General features: G+C 40.4%; 1 protein-coding gene across 2 annotated transcripts in view; it reads right to left on the bottom strand.

Annotated features, from left to right (window-relative positions):
• Positions 1 to 21,422, bottom strand: part of TGFBR3 (transforming growth factor beta receptor 3) — a 128,927-nt gene that overhangs the window by 27,171 nt on the left and 80,334 nt on the right. For both annotated transcript variants that reach the window (XM_064515926.1, XM_064515927.1), the window contains exons 5-8: positions 13,225 to 13,408; positions 7,344 to 7,512; positions 4,892 to 5,039; positions 1,042 to 1,231 (exon numbers count right to left, since the gene is read on the bottom strand). In XM_064515926.1, the coding sequence (XP_064371996.1) occupies positions 1,042 to 1,231; positions 4,892 to 5,039; positions 7,344 to 7,512; positions 13,225 to 13,408 (691 nt within the window). The remainder of the gene's footprint in view (positions 1 to 1,041; positions 1,232 to 4,891; positions 5,040 to 7,343; positions 7,513 to 13,224; positions 13,409 to 21,422) is intronic.

Genomic DNA, 21,422 nt, shown 5'->3' with positions numbered 1-21,422 from the left:
ACTTTTCAGGTAACTAGGCACAATTCCTGCGCTAAGGGTTTAGTTGTTACTGAGGCATCTAACCTTGGCATATTTATTCCCTGCTATAAAATCTGTCTCACTAAGAACTGAAAACCAGCTTTGAAGAGTGGACCCCATTATACACAAAAAGGCAACCACAATGGTAAAGGAAACATCACAACCAGCAAACGCACTATTTTAGTGCTGTTGAGATAGCGTTAGTTCAAATCATCAGCAGAATTCTTCTGTTACCTGCCAGCACAAATTCAGTCAACTCCACTATTGTGGAAGCACTTACACAACTGGAGTGAACTTAACATCAGAGTTAACTTCATGCCCAGTAAATGAGAACAGTATTTATCCCCTGGCTTATAAACAGGACTGCTCAGTATCGAAATCTCAACCTCTGGCCCAAGCAGATCATTATCTGGAACCCATAAGAGCACAACTGATAAAATGAACATGATTATAAGCTTTGTCAAAACAGCTAAACAATGTTCTCGGTGGTCCACATTCAGAATTAGTGCAAAAAGAGATGCAACTCCCCTGGCTTCAACATATCAGGACATCTTTACGTCAGCAATGACTTTGGCCAAATAATTTTTTTTTATGGTTGTATTTATTCCATTCCCTCAGACTTTTCTGGTGAGCCATTTCTGTCTGTAAACAATTTAAATTTTTATTTAATTGAATTAAGGAAACACTGCGTTCCTATTTTTGAAAGCCAAAGCTGGATTTATTAACTAGCAAAATATCCAGTCACTGAAGTCCTTTAATTCCAGGGAATACTGAATATGGTTGGCTATAATGACTTCTGAGTTGCACAAAGTATAACCATTTAATTCCACCAACAGTTCACAAACAAATAACACAATTTGCCTAGCATTTTCTAATCAAAAAGCCACAGATATTTTTGGTAATTGGGACGTATCAGCCTCCTTGATAATGAGCAGCGAAAGTAACACAATCCTCAAGGACAAAACCTCAAAATTGAGGTTTATATATATTTTCTATGTGACAGAAGTCCATCTTCAAACTTACCTGTATCTTCAAGTTGCAGATGGAACCGATTAGCAACGGGGGCTTTCGTGTAGGAAGTAACTGGGCTATAGTTATGCTCATAAGCCCACTTGATTAGACTCTCATGTGACGAGGGAATATCAGGTATTACTGATTTAATCATAGTCATGGATCGTTCTGTTTCTTTTCCAAAACCAATACTATTTGATGTCTGCAAACAAAGGAGAAAAAAAATGGTTCATGATTTACCATTTAAGGATATTTAAAATGGAATAGTGACACTGATTGCACATGGTTTGCTGACAAATTTTACTCTGCTAATAACAGCAGACAGATTATCTGGGAAATAAACTCTGTCACCTCAGACACCAAACTGCTGCACACTTGCAGAAAAATATGCCCCTTCTCTTCCCCCTCCTTCCAACCTCTGACAGGCTCAGGCTGTACCGGAGTAAAATAAACCAAGGCAGTCAGAAACTGTCAAATCTTACATGAGACAAAGACGTATTTATGGTCATTTCTGTAACACCACATTTTTTTCAAAACTGTGCGTTAAAGTGAATTCTGAGTTCCAAGACAATTGATATTTCAAATGCCCTCCCTCATTTCTTTGGTTAGTTTAGGACACAATTTTAGTAACATCTGGGAAAACCTTTGCTCAAACTAGCATTACTGAAAAGGGCAGTAGGACCCAATTCATGAAGGACAGCTGATTCCAGTTAATGCTTTAAAATCAGCTGGAACCGAGGGTACTCTGTGCGCCGCTCAATGAGCTTGAGACTGTGAACGTTGTGTGTGTCCTGCAAAATGCTGAATATGTTAAACAGTACTATATTAAATGCCGAATATAGTGACAAGTGAGAGTGCTCAACTTTTGGCAAAACTGAACTACTTAAAAGACAATATAATATATAATATTCCACACATTAATAAAAATTGTACTTAATAAGCTACACTATAAGTGTTACACAAATACATCGATACAGCAAACTCACAAAAATGCCAGCCTCTAAGTTTTATTATTAATTATGCATTATAGCTCATCAAAAAGCAGCCATGAAATACAGACAAGTCACACTCAGTTACTTTCATTCTACTGTGAGTTTTGCAAGATTTCAATTTTTGTTGTCAAAACTGCATGTCAAAAAGATACCACAGGCATCTCTAGCTGTTAGAGGGGCAGTCACAAAATATTCACTGGTGTTACACTAAATTGCTTTTGAGTGTTTAGCATCTTAAACACATAAAGCTAAATACGTAGATTTATATATAACATTCTCAATATTACTATTATCACTAAAACAATTGCTTTAACAACTACAGAACAAGCTGAACATGCTCAATTCAGTGAAGGGCACTATCACCCACTTTTCAACGATTCCTGCAACAGGACTGAATTGTACTTTCTACATGTGGATTATACCACTTCATGCTATACAACAAACACTTCCATTTCCACGCCTGATTATCGTTTTCATCGCATAGGCTGCATTTTTTTTTTTAATCTCTATTGGTTTCCCTCAATGAGATCAAATCTTAATCCTCTCCTGCTACAGAACTTCAAAAGATTTACAGCACTGATCTCTTTTTCCCAGCTCATTTTTGGAGATTGGTCAAATGGGCCTTCTACACAAGGTCAAAAAGTAAGGCTACATTTTTGTACTTGCCTTCAGAAATATTGCTTCTGAACAAAGAAATTAATAAAGCTTGTAGGGGGGCCTGATGAAATGGAATAATTTACCTCTTCCTCCCTCCCTCATTTCTTCCTAATGACCCTATCCTACATTCTTTAAGCACCCAAAGCTTCAGAACTGAAGTTAGTGGGAATTTTAAGTGCAGGCTGCCCAGTTTGAGGGTACTGTTACCAGTACTGCCACTGTGATTCGTATGGAGGGCAAGAAGTTAGGAAAATTGAAGTGCACGGAGTGGATTCAACTAGCAAAAAAGAACATTGTGAAACATTACCTAATTGTTTAGCAATTTTTTTATGCATTGTCTAAAACTGGGCTTGGAAAGGCCTTCAGCTCAATAGATATGAACAGATCCTAAACACAGGAGGTACACACATTTTAATGACACAGGGGTATTTAGTCCCCTCACCTCCCCATAAATAAAGTAGATCAAACACACATTCGGAAACTGAGGCACCTATAAAAATGAAGCAGCAGAGGAAATACTTACCACAAATCCTAACATAAATAAAGTTTTTTCACATACTGACATTTCCAAATACAGTATTACTTTCTCTTTTTGGTAATCTAAATAAAATGTTATCTAATGCCACCCATTACAGAAAGAATAAAATTTAACAGATTTTTACTTATCCTCTCAATCATTATTAATGGAAAACTCTTAAACCTAAGTCTTGCTTAGTGCACTCAACATAAGTGCAGCACTTAAGACATTTAAAAATCCTCTAGGATTTCTCTCCCTGAAAATTCATCAGCCATAAACAGCTAGCTGTATAGATATGAAATATTGTTCCTTGGATAGCTAAAAGCATGAAGTGAATTAATGCACTATTCTCTAGCCTGTGAAAGCAGACCCACACAGTACTGGCTAAAAGGCTTAAATAAACAGCAGCAAATCTTATGTAATAACCCAGAATGAAGCTATAAAGTCAGACGTTTTTATTTGCCCTTCTCCTTACAAATATGCTAATCCTAGGTTACTAACCTTGAGCTTTCTCTTTAAGGCCCAGTTACTTAGGACCTATAGGATGGCCAGAGTGTCCTTTCCCATCCATAAGTGCAGGATGTGTCAGGGATCAGAAGGGAATTTCATCATCCACCTCAGATAATTTTTCTAGCCCATTTTCTCAGCAGCACCATAATTTATTTCCTTTTAAATTTCTCACCTCAAAACCTCAAACCTTGCCTACCACTTTGTTCTCTTGGAAGATTAAGATCAAGCAGCCTCTGAATCCTGTCAGAATTGCCTTCGCACACGTTAAGAGCAGAAACCTATTACGCAAAGTGCAGACAGTTGGAGTTGAAAGGGTATCATAGTTACTGCAAAACTGTGAATCGCTAGGCCCCTGGGTGGTCCTGAGCAAACACAAAGCTCGACTGTACAATGCACTCTAACCAGGCACCTAAGACAGAAACAGGCCACACATTTACAGGCTGTGAGATCGATCTATTTTTTGTTAGAGAAAGGGAATATATATTTTCTCAGTAGAAATGGTGTTGAGCCACAGAGCCTGTGCCAAAAAATCATTCTGAATTGGAACTTCCAAATATACCTAAGTATGGTTTCAAAAGTATAACTTTAGGGACCCTGGTTTTAATTTTTTTAAAACCTATTATTTGCGGTCTGAGCAGAGGTGAGGTCAATCTGACCAAACGCTTGCTGGAGACAGAAATACTGGTGAGGGAGAGGGCCAGAGGCTACTATAATCAAAAGCTGCAAGAGCAAACAGTTTCCGCTTCTAAAGGGATGCGGGTGGATGCCTTGTATCTAGGATTACCCCTTCCGCAGTCACAGGCATCTCTGCAACTTCTGTGCTGAACCTGCAGATCCGCTGAGGTAGCAGCAAAAGGGAGATGGCATCCAATTCAATGTTTAGGGTGCATCTTCAACAGAAGTGAAACAGACATATACCCTAAATCTTTGCACTAAACACTTAACTTCTGTGATGAGCTGGTCAGTTGAGTAGCCCATATATTATATATAAGGGAAAACCAAAATATATTGTTTCTGTATTTACTGCTTGAAATGCAATAATAATTCAGAAGAGACACCTAACAAAGAAAACAGTCAGAAATCAATATGGTACAGTGTCATATCAGATTCAAACAGATTATATACTGTTCGCAGCATGATACCTCACCACCACCCCCCCCCCAAAAAAAAATGTGCCTTAACTTACAATCACTTCCAGTTTTCCCTGGACATCATGCGATTTGATAACCCAATTGACAGACTTTTTACACTTGAGGATAAGTACGATGTCTCTGACAAGCTTGGCGCCTGGTTGAGATGGTTTAATGTCAACGATTATATCCACCTGGAAAGCACTATATGTGGAAAATAGAGAGAAAGTAAGACCAGGATGCCAGAAATTTTGAGCTATCAACCTTCTTCCAATCCATCATGCTTCCAGTGTCTGGCCAGCTGATTAAAATGTTGGAGATTATCCCAGACAACACAACATGTGCAAAACAGATTGTTATTCCACATATGCTTAAATGATTTTACATAACAACAGAAACAGTTTTTAAACAAATAATTATTATTTGATTTTTTTTGTCACTTGTTTACAAAAAGTATGCTACTCATTTCAGCTATTATTTGGAGCAGGTTAGTTAAATGACTAGTAGTTTACTTTATATAGTAAATACTATTTTCTTTTTTCACTCTGTCTAAATATGGTTGTTTCAGTTTCCTCTCAGTGTAACTGTATTAAAGCTCAAAACTATACCTTAAAAAAAAAGCAAAAAGACAAAGTAAACAAGTTTAACAATACCAAAAAATGCACAAATACTATCAGGGAATATCTCTATACAGTTGCGGAAATTATTTTGCTAGGCTCTTGCGTATGTTAAGGAATTACTATACAGTCGTATTTAGTTTCCAATACTTCTGGATATATACTTTAAAAAGAAAAGAAAAGAAAACAGATGTCCAGCCTACTGATTGCTGGAAAATTGATGAACATCCAGATTTTCAAGACCTCAGTAAAATAAGTACAGCAAATGGGTTTGTACCCATCAAAAACATCTCCTCATGCAAAGTATTAATTCAACAGAAAAATCTTTACTTCCAGATGATCTTATTGGACTGTATGTCATAAGAACGTGCTCATCCCCAAATAACACATTTTGTCTAATATTCTGCACTGCCACTTAGTATCTTGGGATCTTTGCTTTGTCTCCTGCAGTTACGCACATGTGCAACCTAGCTTCTATATGTTTCTATGTGTATATAAACTTTGCAAAGACAGCTGTGGATAATACATATAACTAGGAACGAAGAAACCAGAAATTTAAATACTCATTACTCTTTAAGTTTTACTAATAAAACTTAAAATTTTTGCAGTGTGATCTTCTGAAAAGTAAATTCTTATCATGTACTCTCAGCCAAAGCAAAAGAGCAGCTCTGTTCAGGATGGGGTAGTTACTCATGCCACATGCAGGCAAATCATTTGGACTCACCTACTCACCTTCCACCACATCTCCACACTTCCTTACTCTCCCAAGGTTGCTATGCAAGGGAGTACTTTAAGCATCTTGCAGTGAGATAGTTACCCTTCTTGCAAAAACCCTTCCTCTCACCTCCATCTCCCTGGGTAATTTCCTGATGAGGGATGGGAGTTACCAAATGCAATTGCGCAAGGGGGACAACTGGACAATGCTGGGTATCTAACGACTGTCTGCAGCGAGCAGGATTTTAATTTGCCCTTAGCTCTGATGAAATTGTTCTTTCCTTCTTGCAAAGGGACAAACATCTCAGTCTCACAGCAAATATCTGCTCTAGCAACAACACTGTATGCGTATGAAGAGCTTTTACAGGTGTGATTTTCTGAAGCAAACCCCACTCATCTACTACCACTAAGATCTAGGAGAGAGGCACAACGGATGAATGTTTTAAATGTCTTACCTCTCAAGTTCACAGTGACTTTGACAATTTATCTAACCCTAATAACCTGTAGAGGAAGTTGAATACTTTTCCCTAACCACTGGTTTATAAACGTTTTTGGTCAGTGGACCACTGCCAGCCCTCGGCATTTCTTACAGATTATCAGACTATCCTTAAACTCAGCTGGAAGCTTCACTGAAAATACTGTTAAACATGATTCTGTAGAGTAACTGTAGAACATTTACAACGGACCTTGAACATTTGCCGTGGATCACCTGTGACCTGTGGACCACAGTTTGGGAACCACTGCTCTAGGCCTTGCTGCCAGTCACAGCTACCTGAGACAGGGTCAAGACTACCTTCAATATCTCTCTCGCCTCCTCAAACAGTGGACTCATCTTAAATCCTTTAGCGATTCAGCAATTTTTCTTCTTTCCTTATTCATACTATTCTTGGAGAAATCCAACCGACCTGAGCAGGATTTCTGCCCACAGAATGGGGACAGGGTATAGTCCATAACAATGGTACTTTGCAGTCTTACCCAGGAAGATTAACCCTGGAATGCTGAAGCAGAATCCAAAATCCTTACACCCTGAAGAACTAGTTTCTATTTGAGGTAAAGTACTGAGGTCCAAGCTGTTCTTTTAATGAAGAAATGGCTAGCATAATTTGACTTTCAAGAGATGCATGAAATGTTTAGCTGTAAATTCAGACAGATTTAACATACTTGGTGGATACTTTACCTGTATGGATTGGAATTTGGAGTGATTAATTCAACGATATGAACTTCTCTTTCTTGGACTAAGTTAGACATAAGGCACCCTTCTGCTATTTTTGGTTGTAGGTATCCCGCAAGGTAATTTAAAGAGAGAAAGTTCTTTTCTATGTTGCATGATGGAGGAAAAACTTGATCTGGAAAATAGAAAGAAGTATATGAACCTTTACACATACACATCTATTTACATACATGTACGTACAGCATCTACTTCAATGCAGCACTACTTTTTATGACACAGATCTTCAGGCTAAAAGGTTTATCTACCATCCATCATGAGTAGTTATGATAAATGAACACAATGCTGAAAGTGAGATACTTGTTGAAACACTACAGCACATCTCTGAAGTAAAATACATATTTCTAATTCAAACAGTTTCTATTTATGAATTGGAATATCTACTGGAAGAAAACCCCTATAAAGAGAAATCTCAGAGTAGTACTGAAGCAAAATATGTACGCATTTTTCAAAACGAATATATTTAATTTGCACCTTTAAAAATTTTTTTCTTCTGAAATTAACCCAGAAAACATTTAAATGAGATATGATCAACTCCTCCTTCCTTTAGAAAATATTTTATTATAAGCTTACCATATTTAAAAAACATGGAAAGTATTTTCCATTTCCTTACTCAATATATTTCACTATCTTTTGTGTAGTCAGTCAGTGCTGTCTAGAAATATTGGAGTTCTCTTGTGTATGGAAAATTGAATATATCAAAAAAAGAATGAAATAAGTTTTTGATATTAAGGAAGGCTGATCATAATACCCATATAACTGGAATGAGGAGCTCTAGAGTAGATATTAAATCTGCATTTTGGTTTTAATTGCCTAGCTGATCATGAGCATTTATTAGTGTACAATGCAGAACAGGAAAAAGAGTCGCTTGGTATGAAGTTCCCATGCATAGCCTGTAAAGTTGCACACCAATAACCAGGATTTCCACTGAAAAATAGGAATACTTTGTACGTCTGAGGTGACCTTACATATGAATTATGATGATACACAGGAGGACTAAGTGCCTTGTTCAAAGCCACATAAAGCCTTGTAGGAATAGAACTAGAATTCCAAAGTCTCCTCTGAGCTTTGCTTTGACCACAAAAACCTTCCTACTAAAAACAGCAGCAAGACAGAAAGCATGCATCAAATGTGACGCATGCAGAACTGTGGACAAACTCTTAAAAGCTGAGTTGAGACCACTTTTAGCATTTGCTCCCTAAGTTAGAGCTGAAATGTCATTTGTGTGTGGTAGAAAACTTTATGGAGAGACCAGAGACTCCTGTGACCCCAGCCACAGTGGAAACAATTAGGAGAGCTTCTTCTCCTGATCTTATACAAAGTAGTCTTTGAATATTAACCTCACTTTCTTCTCTGGAGAATCTGTGAAAGCTATATGAAGCTATACTCATACTGCCCAAAAAAGCCCTCCCCTAACATCTGGTATGTGCCCTGCCAGATTAGCCTTGAATGCAGCTGCAGCCCCGCCAACTCCTCCCACAAGAGCAGAGAATGGAAAATGATCCCAAATGATCTATACTGAAGTTAAATTTATAAATGTATATACACTTACGTACACAATAAGATAACAGGTACTTAATTCTCAGCTGCAGCACTGCAAAACGTGTCACGCCATAAAATAATAGCCTCAGAGTAGTTTGTGGGTAATTGCCACGTGTGCTATCATTAACCACTGCTGCGAGCTCGATTCCTGCTCCTGGTGTCTTCATTAGATGACTCTGCAAGCCCCAAAGCAGCACATCTCCTGCCACCACCAGCGCCGCCGCTCCCCGGACGGGGCCTCTGCTCAACAGCACGCTTCTGCTCTGCGGCTCACTGCAACTCTCTGTCCCTGGCTACTTGACACGCACATTTACCCCCCCCCAAAAGTATTCCCTCCTGTCAGTGCCAGCTACCGAGACCCTGGCTGTAACAGAAGAGGAAAGGAGATCCATTTCCCTTTTCTTTGGTCACTATACTTTTTTTTTTTTTTTTTTTTTTTTTTTTTTTTTTTTTTAAGTTTAGTTTTCAATTTACTTACTTTGGAAACGGGCTGCAAGTGTCTGTAACCAATTAGAAAGTTTATTAAAACAGTCAGCAAATAGTCAATTTATGGACCCTGCAGTTCTCTTCATCTCCAAGCACTACCAGTATGGAATTTGACACGAGGTATGCCTGGAATAATGTCAGATTAGGGGCTTTGCTCAGACCAGGCAGATGTCTTGGCACACCGTCCCCCCGCCGGCACCCAACGGAGGGCTGCAAAGCAGCTGGCAGCAGCCCTTCCCTTCAGGGCACGCCAGGCTGCTTGAACCAAGACAGCGTACTGCACACTGGGATCTGTAGTTTCTGCTGGCAGCACCTCCATTTTAAAGACGGGGACAGACACCATCTGCGCTGTTCTGCACAAATTAGGTGTCGCCCACAGGTTCTTGGCTAAATTGGATGGAGTTTGAGTATCCCAGCTTAAAATCATCAGATTTTTGTGAAAATGAGAGCCGTTAATCAGGTGTCACTCTCCAAGACAGACGCCTTTGGCAACAACAGATTAATTCGGCAATAAAAATCCCATCCAAGGGGAGCTTGCCTTTCGAAGCCTGAGCTGGGGCTGAGTGAGGTGTCCGGGATTTTCCTCTGCCACTCGGTGGCTGGGTTTTTTTCTCAAGTGTAGCTTGAAGGTTACTAGCCTTTAGTATTAAGGAGATCAGAATCTCAACTTTAAAATGGCACCACAGGAAACCTAGAGGTATGGCAGAAGCCCTAGCAGGAAAGCTGCCACGGTCTCTCTTCGTAGGGAAGGGTGAAGCTCCCCGGGGCACTCACTTTGGGCAGGCGAGGTGGGGCAGCCGCAGGCCCGACAACTAAAAGCCACAATATGGCACAAAGCAATAACCTACAACTTTCAAACCAAACATTTGCTGTGCAGCGCAGAATACATACGCCAGCACATACAGGATACAAACTCAGCATCAGGGCTAAAGCTTAAACTTCTCCCAGGACAAGAGCGCAGTGTTACAGTTTGTAAACAGATTATACGTGGAATATTATTTGCACTTTGGTATGCTATTTTTCAGCCTAGTATTGTTATGGTCAAATAGTTTTTTTTCTCATTTAGTTCAGAAATATATTGAAATTAAGCTCTCTCCAGGCCATCACATCTGCCCTAGATTTCATCTGGTGGTACCAGGTAGTTAGATAACATTTAGTTAACTGATAAGTCTTTTTGACTCGTTTAATGGTACCTTATTGAAGCAAGAGGAATTAAAATGACTTCGGCTGATTGAAACGTGCACCAAGACCACTTTCACCGGGAGCAGTCCAAGTTTGCAGACTCTGATGATAATTATCACAGCAACTTCTTTGCCATCTCATTTACTGCACAAACCAAAGCAAGGAGGAGAACCCCACTTCATGGGTCCCGTGCTCAGACCCCTCCTTCTGGCCTGTTTAAGCTTTCACGACGCTCCTCACCTCTACGGTGTCTGATGAGCCGTTCTTCTTACTCTTGACAGATGGACTCTGCATCCTTCAGATGGACCGAGCCCTGACCCCGTTTCCTACACTCCCATCCCTCACTCACCCGCCTTTCATTTGTAGCTTCAAAAGTGCTCTCGGAAACCCATGGCATCAGATGCAGTTTTAGTCTATGAAAGATCATCCCTCTTTGGATCTTGTTTGCTGTATTCAGCTGTAGCCTGAGCTTCTAAACTGTTAGATCTTCCAGTTTTAGATTTTTATAACTTGAGTGAAGCTGAAGTGGAGATAACTATGTGAACAGCGCCATTCAAATCTGTATCAGCCACACAGCAAGGCACTACTCCATGTGACCACCAATAGCACAATCAGGGAAGCTACAGATGGTGGGTAATATTACCCATGAGTTACAGAGTGGAAGCTGAGGGTACCCGACTAAGGCACTTGAGTAGTGTGATACTTGTATCAAAAGCCTGAAGTGTCCATCAGCATTTGCTGCCTTTCACAGAATTTAGTGGTTACGTTGTTCATTCTGCAGCGATGTACGTCAAGTCCATGTCCCATGTGTTTTTTGTAGAACTCCTTCTTGTACAACTGCTGCAGTTCAAGAACTGACCCTCTCCCCACCCCTCAACACATGCATAATCCCCACACATATTCATTCTTCTGCCAAGAATTTAAATCAAAATCAAATATGGTTACAGTTCAGCTAATTTGTAGGCGCTTTCTCAGAAACTGTCTATTTTGGTTGCTTGCCAAGTTCCATTTTGTGTGCTTACTCCTAACTAAATTGTGTTTTACCACACTAAGGATGATGCAAAGCTCTCAGATATTTAACTGCTTAGTTTGACTGGAGATGTGCAAATCAACAAACAAAATTTAATCTGTTTTTTTGACATATCTAATTGAATGTTCATCTCTGCAACACAGAGACCACTACTCCCATGCATATGTTCCAAGAGCACTTTAATAAGCTAATAAATATATTTCTGAATGATCCTCTGGCATTAAAACCCAAGAGTGGTGCCAAGTAGAACAAAAATCACGGAGGGGAATCCTGCACGAATTTAGCAGGTTTTGGATAAAACCAACACAGGCATGTTCTCAGGGGCAAGCCTCATGCTTCAGGAAATCAAATGATCACATACAGGTGGTTAGGAAAGTTTTTTCCACGGCAGACCTTTTTTTTGTTTTTTTTTTTTTGGTAACTAACTTGTACAGCTATTCAGGGGCTGAAGCACTACTAAGTAAGACAGGCCACTGAGCCCACCAGCACTTGGTGGATGTTCTTGGAATGTCCCACTGATTTCCGTTGTTCACATCACTAACTTCTCGAGACTCAACAACTAGTTTCAAAATAGCTGGACCCCTAGCTGCAATGCAGCACACTCCTGGCTCGCTTTTATCAGCCTTTATTCACCCTGCTTTAGGTAACTATGTTTGCTTTACTCTAAACTTGGACAACTTCTTCAGAGCACTAAAAGAACAGTGAATTGCAGGCTGTTATGTAAAGAACATTGGAATTTTTAAGTGTCCCATATTTATGAAAAAGAAAAAATTCACCCCCAGTCATCCTGTATGATGTATCTGCAGTTTAAGAACAGTTCAAGTGCAACTCACATGCAGAAACTGTAACACGACCGGCTGAGGGAAAGCAAGAGCCAGAAAGGGCTGCAGAGGCTCACATTGTTCAGTTGCTCTGCTATCACTCAGCTGCACAGCCAGCCCAGCCCTACCCTAATTTGGGCCTGTGAGATCCCTGAGGAATTGCCGTCATCTCCCACCTGCAACCAGAGCTTCTCCTGCTATCAGCTCCCCATGGTGCATGGCATATATCCCGTGGCTCATAGCCACCTGAGGAATTTGGCATGCAGCTCACAGGCACAGGAAATCTTGCTCCTTGTGATGAAAATACAGAGGGACATTAGACTGTGGCTACTTATCTTGGTGAGGAAGACGATTCTTCGCTCAAAGTAGTCTGGATCCTTGTACAAGGAAATACTGGGAAAAAAACCATAACTCAGGTCTTTTTAGACCTCAGCCCTTTACATGAAGCCACCCAGTCCATCACCATGACCAATTTATTCATTTTAGAAGGTGAAACTTTTGAATTATTTGACTTCTGTAGGATTCTGGCCAATGATTCTGCATCCACGTTTATGAGCATAAAATTAGGGCCCCAGAATCCATTGAAAGCTGCCTAAATTCAGGCTCTATTCTTTAGACTTGCTCTTCTTTCCCTGCCTCTCCCTTTCATATCACATCACTTGGAACATGAGAGTTATGTTTAATGATTAAAATACAAATGTGAAATACTACTCTAACAAGACTTAATCTTACCATCTAGAACCATCAATCAATTCTGTTAATTTTTTACCTTCTCCTACTTTGATATAGATGTTTCTTGATATTTTGAGTTCAGTGAAAGATGTGACTGCTCCATATTCCTTTTGGGCCCACTGTAGCAGATGTTCATTTTTCTCAGGAAAAAGCTTTTCTTCTGTTTCTGCTGACAAGGAGAAATTTCCTTTCTCAAACTGAACAACGGAACCTAAAGATACCTGATGGGAATAAAAACATATTTTTAGTGTGATACATTTATCTGCATAGACAGGTAGAACATTTAAGCAATATAATCTGTCCCACCAGAATGCATTCACTGAAGATAATTACAGCCTATTTGCCATCAATGCCTAAATTTTGTATATTTTGACATGTGTATGATTCCTTTAAAAAGTTTTTTTTTTTTTTTTTTTTAAAGTAAATGTTTTAAATAGCATAAGGTTTCCAACCAATCAGCCTAGCTGGGATACAACACATGGTAACTGAATAAAGGCAGTGCTGTAAGCCTCTAATAAGATAAGAGGAAGTAAGAATAATGTGGACCAAATAGCTGAGAGGAAAGAAGGAAGTGAAGCTCAATGAACCTGGGAACTACTGAAGTAACTCCCAAACCAGAAAGAACATGAGTTTTCAAGAGACAAAGACTTACAGAGAAATACAGAGTAAGGAAAGGGAAAGGCTAAGAGAAAGGGAAAATATTTACTGTTGCTTTATTTACAGGAAACAAGGAAATCCTTTGGTCTAACACAAAGCAGATGAATCATACAACTTGAGAAAAATCTTTATAAAGAGTATATTAACTGAGGTTTTGATGGGGAAACCTAACACATTGTTTAAAATGATCAGAATAATGGCAAGTACAAGTGCAACAGGATTTATGGGAAATCCTAAGATTTTCAAATCCATTGGAGTGGCAATAGCACCATTCAAGAGAAGAAGAGGGCACAGGCTCAGATTCCCCTTCAGACTGGCACTTGCTTCAGCTTGCATTGGTCTTGGCAGATAAACTGGTCATTTTGGATTTACTGCAAAGGAAGATCAGCCCAACATCAACCTTCTTGATATCCTGTTCCTGCAGAGGGATGTGGCTAGCACTTTCTGAACCCATGCCAGCTCTCAGGAGGTCCCAAGCAAGCGGTCAAAGTAGGAATCCTGTATTTCCTGCAGTAGCACACGACCAGTGCTTGCACAGATACAACACACAACCCCTACTCCCAGGCTGTTGCAGTAGACAAGACTCCAGGGGCAGTACTCTATTCTTGCACCATCCCTAGAGCAGCCTGGGAAGACGTCCAAGGCACTGTGTGGCTCTCCTCCTCCTTCTCAGGGTTTAACAGCTGCAGAAGACCGACCTCACTTTCCCTCAATGGTGGATATAGACATGCTTCTCGGTATCCCAGAGCAGGTAGAGAGAGAAAAGTGTCTTCATTTCAGCCTCCAAGAGCCTGTATAAATATGAGGGGAGGGACCCAGCTCCCACATTCAGCGTGCTATTTTCTGTGTAGGTAGAAATGACAGTACAGCACATCAAGAAGCAGGGCAGGGGAGAGGAGGGTGTATTAGGTCTTGCACCAGAGCACAAGTTAGACAGAAACCTGCAGCAAGAGGATATACAAGTACTCATAAATATTGCTGCAATGCCAAGGCTTTCTACTGTAACCCAGACTACTCCATTCTTCAATGGAACAAAAGTATATTTTTTCTTGAATTAAAAATCCAAAACTAACAATCATGTTCATCAGACCCATGAAAAATACACCATAACATTTTCTAACTGGTCCTGAATATTATTTACACACATTACAAAATAACGGTCCTAAGTATGCATCCAACATTTTAAACAACAAAATATACTAATAGGAATGAAATAACAGGGATTATCTGAAGTCAGGCTCCAATTACATAAAATTAACTAAAAGCAACCAACCATTACCTCCCCGGGACTATTGTTAATAGCACTATTTCACAATGCTCTATATTAGTTTATTTAGCATATACAAATATTTGTCAAAGTAGACATATAAATTATGCCACTGACATACAGAAAGAACTTCAAAGCTCTTCCCCATGCCTCCAGCTATTACGTTCGCATTTATCATGCGCATAGCACATACCCTCCTCTAAGAGGAGACCCATGTAATTCAGAGTTCAATTTGACTAGACCTGTCACAGAAAAGTGCTTAGGAATTCTTTATGCTTTTGCCAGAAGAGTTTTCAAAGTTTAACGTAACATCTGTTTCAATTCTGAATGATCTTCCTTTTTTGTTGTTGTTTTTCATCTGACTACCATAAAACATTTCCTTTAATTGGGGAAAAAAAAGAGACTTTATTCAATGTAAGAGAATACACCACATTACCGCACTTCTCAAATAAGGAAGCAAACTCTGCCTCTTAGGGAGGTAAGCGGTGAGATACCGTTGTACTGCATTCACTACACATCTAACAGCTGCGGCTTGGCTTTTCAGAGATGCTCACTGCTGGTGGAGTCCACTAAGGAAAATCCACTCCCCTCAGAGGGGATACTGGGAAAAGCTAGCCACACGGATATCTTTAAGAAGTACTACTTAGCAAGTAGCATTCACTTTGTAATTCCACTAGTTAAATGTAGTTATACTATGAATTGATTTTATGGGGCACCTCTAGCTCAGGTTAGCTCCTAGCACAGGTTCAGTCTGACCGCGCGCACAAGCCCGGGGTGAGGGGTACGCAGCGGAGGCAGCACGCGACGGGGCACGGGCGCGGGGCACCGCTTAGCTGCGCTGTCTTTGCATCTGAGCTAGCGCACTCAGCAGCTACACGGGACACCTTCGTACAGCCCTGGCATAACTAGGAAAATCCCTTGTGCATAAAGGTTGCAGAATTTAAGGATTTAATCAATTACTTTGCAGGGATATTCAATACATGCTGTCATTCCACTCTCAGTGACCAAAACTCCTTAACAACTTCAAATATGCCACACAGTGTATTTGAGAACTACAGCAATTGCTTTTCATGTACGCTGTTTCATAACGTTCCTGGTATTTTTTTTTTTTTACAGTCACTCACAGAGAGTAAGGAAGTACTAGTGTAACCCTTTAAAACATTTGAGGAAAACGTGAGAAAAACACAATAATCCTCCTGAATACTGACGTGAGAAATGCATTAGTGTACAATAACGCATTTTCATTGCATTTTTCCACTTGGTATGTGAGATGGTTAAATTTCTGTTAACATAGCAGCTTTCTTCCTCAGAATACACTCTTTTTCCGTTTATTATTAATTAAAACTTAAAAACATTCTGCACTATTCCGTGGCATGATAACCGGCTTCCTGCAAGCAAAGTCCTACCAGCGAACCCCAAAGGTACTCCCGTAGCAGGGAGAAGCTCATAGACAGAAAGCAGAGCAACCACAAAGTCTGGCACAAACACCCTCATTAAATGATGATATCGTAAGCACCTTTAAAGAAATACGAAGCTGATCATCATTTATTTTTTAATCACACACTGAGATCTGCATCTGAAATGCTGGTTCCACTGCACATTTTAAAAAGGAGTGCAGAGCCTGCTGCGCCTGCCAATGTTGGGATTTTTACTACAAGGACCTAAGGCAACGTTAAGTGAGCCAAGCACGTTATTTTCTCTGGAAAGAATTCAACTGACTCTTCCAAAAAAGGCAACCGTCACTTTGTTTCAACACCTGCCTTGAACGTTAACTACTTACTCTTCAGAACAAACCAAAAGCAGCTCTTTCTGCAGAGTACTCGGCGCATGCCAGAGCACTTGAACCAAAAAGCGTTTTATACGTTCAGGAACACATCTACAGGTTTTCTCTGAGCGTTACAGAGCCTACCGGCTGATGAGGAAACTGCTGCCCCATCCACTCTTATCTCCTCGCTTCATCTCCTTTAGTGGTTACTTTCGGAGGTTGCAGAGTGGAAAAAGTGCCCCAGCTCTATTTCTTCCTGTTGTTGTGAGGACGTTCGGAATGACTGCGCAGGCACCAGCCGCCGCTGCCGAGCTCACCCGCGCGCCCTGCCGCGCGGCGGAGGTTGCACGAGGAAACCTCCGAGCCCGACCGAGACTCGGGAGAACCAGCTTGCAGGCCCAAAAGGCACTGGCCACGGACACTAACCGTAGCAAGAAGCGCAGATCGAGAGGCTCTTTCTGCAGTTAGAGAAAGCGAGTATCAAATACAGTATTTTGAAAACTTGCTATTGCGAAGCTGAGCGTTCTGCCACAGAACAGACCGTGTTTAGGGACATACTCTTATTATGCACACGACTAGCCAGGTAAAGCTTGCTGGCCACTGGGGGAAATGGGGATTGCAATTATCTTCATATGAGAGTCCCTTTATATGGCCTTCCTAGCTCTCAAGAAAACTTTCCAGTCTTACAAAAATTGCCATTGCAACGCTGCCATGGTACCTGGCAGATGAGAGCCAACGGGCATAGGTTACCATTCCTCAGAAGCAAAAGCCCTCAGAACCAGCCACCACTGGTCTCAAATACACAGGCTGGTGTGCAGGAACACTGCAAACACTGAACCTAGCCCTTCTGTTTCTTATTTTACCTATTTCCTTCTCTCCTTTAATATCCCTGATGAGTCAGATTAAAAGAAAAATTACTTTGTTCGCCTTATGACATTTTAAGTATTTAATGTAGTTATCACTCGGAATACTGAAGAAAGAAGCAACCTCACTGGTGAGCCTAGAGAGGTTGGGAGGAGATGACTCGATACCAACGTGGACAGCCCGCAGCTACGCAGCACCACCACCCCCTGCCTACGGATCACCCCCTGCCTCACAGCACCAGCTCCACCACTACCCACCAAGGCCCCTCCAGCACAAACGACAAGCCAGAAAGCCGAGACTGAGGCAAGTAGATGAGCAGAAAAGAAACATTCTTCATATTTTTACCTGAGCTGTGTAATATCAGACCTGCAGCAGAACTTGTAAGAGGGGAGTAAATCCGCTCAGAGTAAAACACAAAAAATTGAAGCAACTTTCAGAAAAGTGAATCCCACACATGCTGTTGGGATTCAGCTAGCGTTTTTCATAATACACATTGATATGCTTTGGTCCCTTTAAGAGAAAAGGTAAAACATGAATAGAGAAATATTAGGTACTCTGAATCTCAAAGTATCTCCTTCGTTGTTCATAAATCCTCACACACAACGTGCAACAATCACCAAGAGAACAATTCTGTTTGGTAGATGGTTAAGAAACATGCTGCTTTTGAAATTAGATGCAACATAAATGTGTCACACATCTGTGAATCATCTAACAGTTTTGCATAGTCCTTACCAGCCACAGAGATAAGATACCTTCATGTAGTAGTAAAGTTTTTCATTTTCAGTTTAGTGTTCATTTTTCATTTTCAGTTTAGTGTTCTCAAGACCACTTACAGTTATCACAAAATTCCACTTCCATTTTTCACATTTTTGAAAACAAAGGTATAAAAGAATCAGCATTTCTTATCTGCTGATTTTAATTCTACTTCCTAGGGGATGGCGAGTTCCCCAACTACCAAAGACCTTGATAGGAATTAACACTGCTCAGCACTTTCTCAGAATGAAAGCATAATTTCATGGATCGCTCTTACACATTTACATGTGTCTAAAAAGAAAATGCTGGGATTTTCCATTACAGTTGACAGCACTGCAAAGCGAGTGCAGTTTTCAGAACTCCCATAGAGCAGTCACTAGAATGACAAAAAATCCACGCAGAGGGGAAATCTATCCCCAAAGTTCAGGGCTGTTGGCAGCAGTTTATCTGTATTAATCATACACAGCTAATTGTCCACTCAGCTCATATTAAGCTAACATAATCTTAACGGAATCAGTATAATGCATTCAGTTGACATGAACAAAATAAGGCAGCAGAAGCCTTTTCAGTGATTCTGTTCCAGGTTAGATTTAATTTAGTGGGAAGATGAGAAGGGGAGAATTAAAGCATATCTATGCAATTGCAGCTATAGTTTCCACTGGAATCAATGACTCAGTAACACAACCTGTTGTGATTTATTACCTCCACGTCACTAGCACCAGCAGTCTGGCCAAGCTTGCTTCTGTAAACTTCCACTAGCTAACCCCCAGTTTAGGGAAGCAAGTAAAGAAGGGAAGGAGCCGTGACCAGACAGATGAGAGAAGGTCATCACAGATAACCGCTTCGGGCCCTTCAGTCTATGGCAAAAAGGCTCTGGGAACATACTTCACCCTCTAATTCACAGCCAGGTATTTCTTTCCAAGCTCTGGTGACTTGGTTTAACATACAGCCCAAGCAGCACGTATGGAGTGGCGAGACAATGGTTTTCCTAACTACCAGCCTCCTTCCCTCTGGAAGTGGTCTGGCTGTGCTCTGGGAGGAACCGCAAGGAAGAGGAGCATTCGGGGTCATTCGCTGGCAGCAACGAGACTGACCAACGTAAGACCCCCGAGAGGCCGCAGTGTCCAGACCTGGCCTGTCCACACTACCAACAGAAAGCTTTGGCTGGAGCAGGGACCTGTGCAGGCAGCCCTAGACGCTTAACAAAACACCAAGCAATAAGGCCCGAGTTTGGAAAAACGGCTTAAATCACCTGGGACTAAAGGAATTCGAGGGAGAGCTAATAGGAGCTATCTGATAACAGACTAGGCTATAAAAAAGTGCTTTAATTGACTCAAAACCAGAATTTGATGGTCTCCTGAAAGGAGAACTGAGGCACACTGACCAACTGTGCTGCTTCTGAAATCTGCCATGGTACCACCAAGCCGGCATTTTTGAAACACTTCTATCCAAGACCAGAGTGGTTACAATGCAAGCAAAAGATGCCTATGTACCATTAAAAAAAAAAAATCACTATTTTGGGACACCACACTACCACATATAGACTTTTTTTTTTTTTTACCATACACTGCATATTTGCTTTATACACTACATCTTGCTTCATAAGCCAAAAATATCACTTCTCTTCCGTAACGCCTTCATGAAGCAAGTTTTGAATGAAAAAGGGATATTTAAAGATGCCTTACTAGAGTTATTGTAAATCTTAAATCTGTTTTTACGGAACGTGGACAATGCATCTCTTTCAAACATGTATTTACCACCCTGTCATTTTCTACCATCCCTACTCCTGACAAAGTTCCTTCTGCTCTATTGCCAGGAACGTAAGTAGCCTAAGCTCCCTCTGATATTTCTGGGAGTGAAGTCCCAATTACATAGACTTCATAAAAGCAGTATTTTGGAGGGAGTTGAATCAGGCCACGTGACAAAGTCTACAGGGAAATTTTCTATTGTGAAAAAACATAATAAGAGTTTTTGTTTAGTAAACACAGCTTTTAATTAGACACTTAATGTTATTTTCACATTCTTTCAAAAGGCAAGGAAATGGTGCGGGGCGGGGGGGAAGGAACATGGACTCTGCCAAGTGGAAAAGGGCAACTACAGGATTATTTCCAGCTTCTGAGTAGGACAAAGATTAAAACAAAAAACAAACCGAGTATTCTATAGAGATGTAAGTGTCCTTTTAAATTCCTCTTCACACTGTTACACAACACTGAAAATCTACTGCGTTTCACTTGGAATAGTGAAAGGTCACTATTTATACTGAGTTTATCACTAGTCATGCATTTCCTATCCTTCCTCACTCTTCTCCTAGCAGAGCACTCTGTTCACATCTGGGCCTGTTTAACAAGTGATTGGAAATTTAGCCTCCTGATTTCCCGTTAAATACTAGGCACAGGAAAACAAATAGCACTTGTTTTTCAGTGAGTTTTGTCAGTCATCCAAAATCTAGTGCAAACCGTAGAACAGCCTGTGGTTTGGTGGCAGAGACCCAAAATATGTGAACCATATTTTCGTGAAGTGAAAGGAATAAACCAGCTTTTGGCTGAAATAAGAATTTTTTTCTTCTTCTCAGAAATACATAGATGACTAATAATTAAACTCTTTATCCTATAACTGATTTTTTTGATTAAAGGTTTTTTTTCTTTTAAAATCTCAAGCCAAGAGCACATCATCTGGTTTTGCATTCATTATTACTGCTGTTGCTTCCTTATCCCTGCCTCCATTTTACTAACTTGATGCACATAATCAGTCGTGTTAAAGGGGTTCTTGTGAGTAAGGCTATTCACTTGCACAAGCACTTTCTTATCTGCAGCTCTTGCTCATTCAATTACTTGAATAACCAACCTCACAGAAAGACTGAAGCATCACATCTTTAGTTAAATATTACAAAGTCACATATGTAGATATTTAAGGTTTTTTGTTTGTTTGT

The sequence above is a fragment of the Dromaius novaehollandiae genome, chromosome 8 (genome assembly GCF_036370855.1).
Source record: "Dromaius novaehollandiae isolate bDroNov1 chromosome 8, bDroNov1.hap1, whole genome shotgun sequence".
NCBI lineage: Eukaryota > Metazoa > Chordata > Aves > Casuariiformes > Dromaiidae > Dromaius > Dromaius novaehollandiae.
The sequence above is the reverse complement of the archived record's forward strand: the minus strand, read 5'-3'. Positions and strand labels throughout refer to the sequence as shown.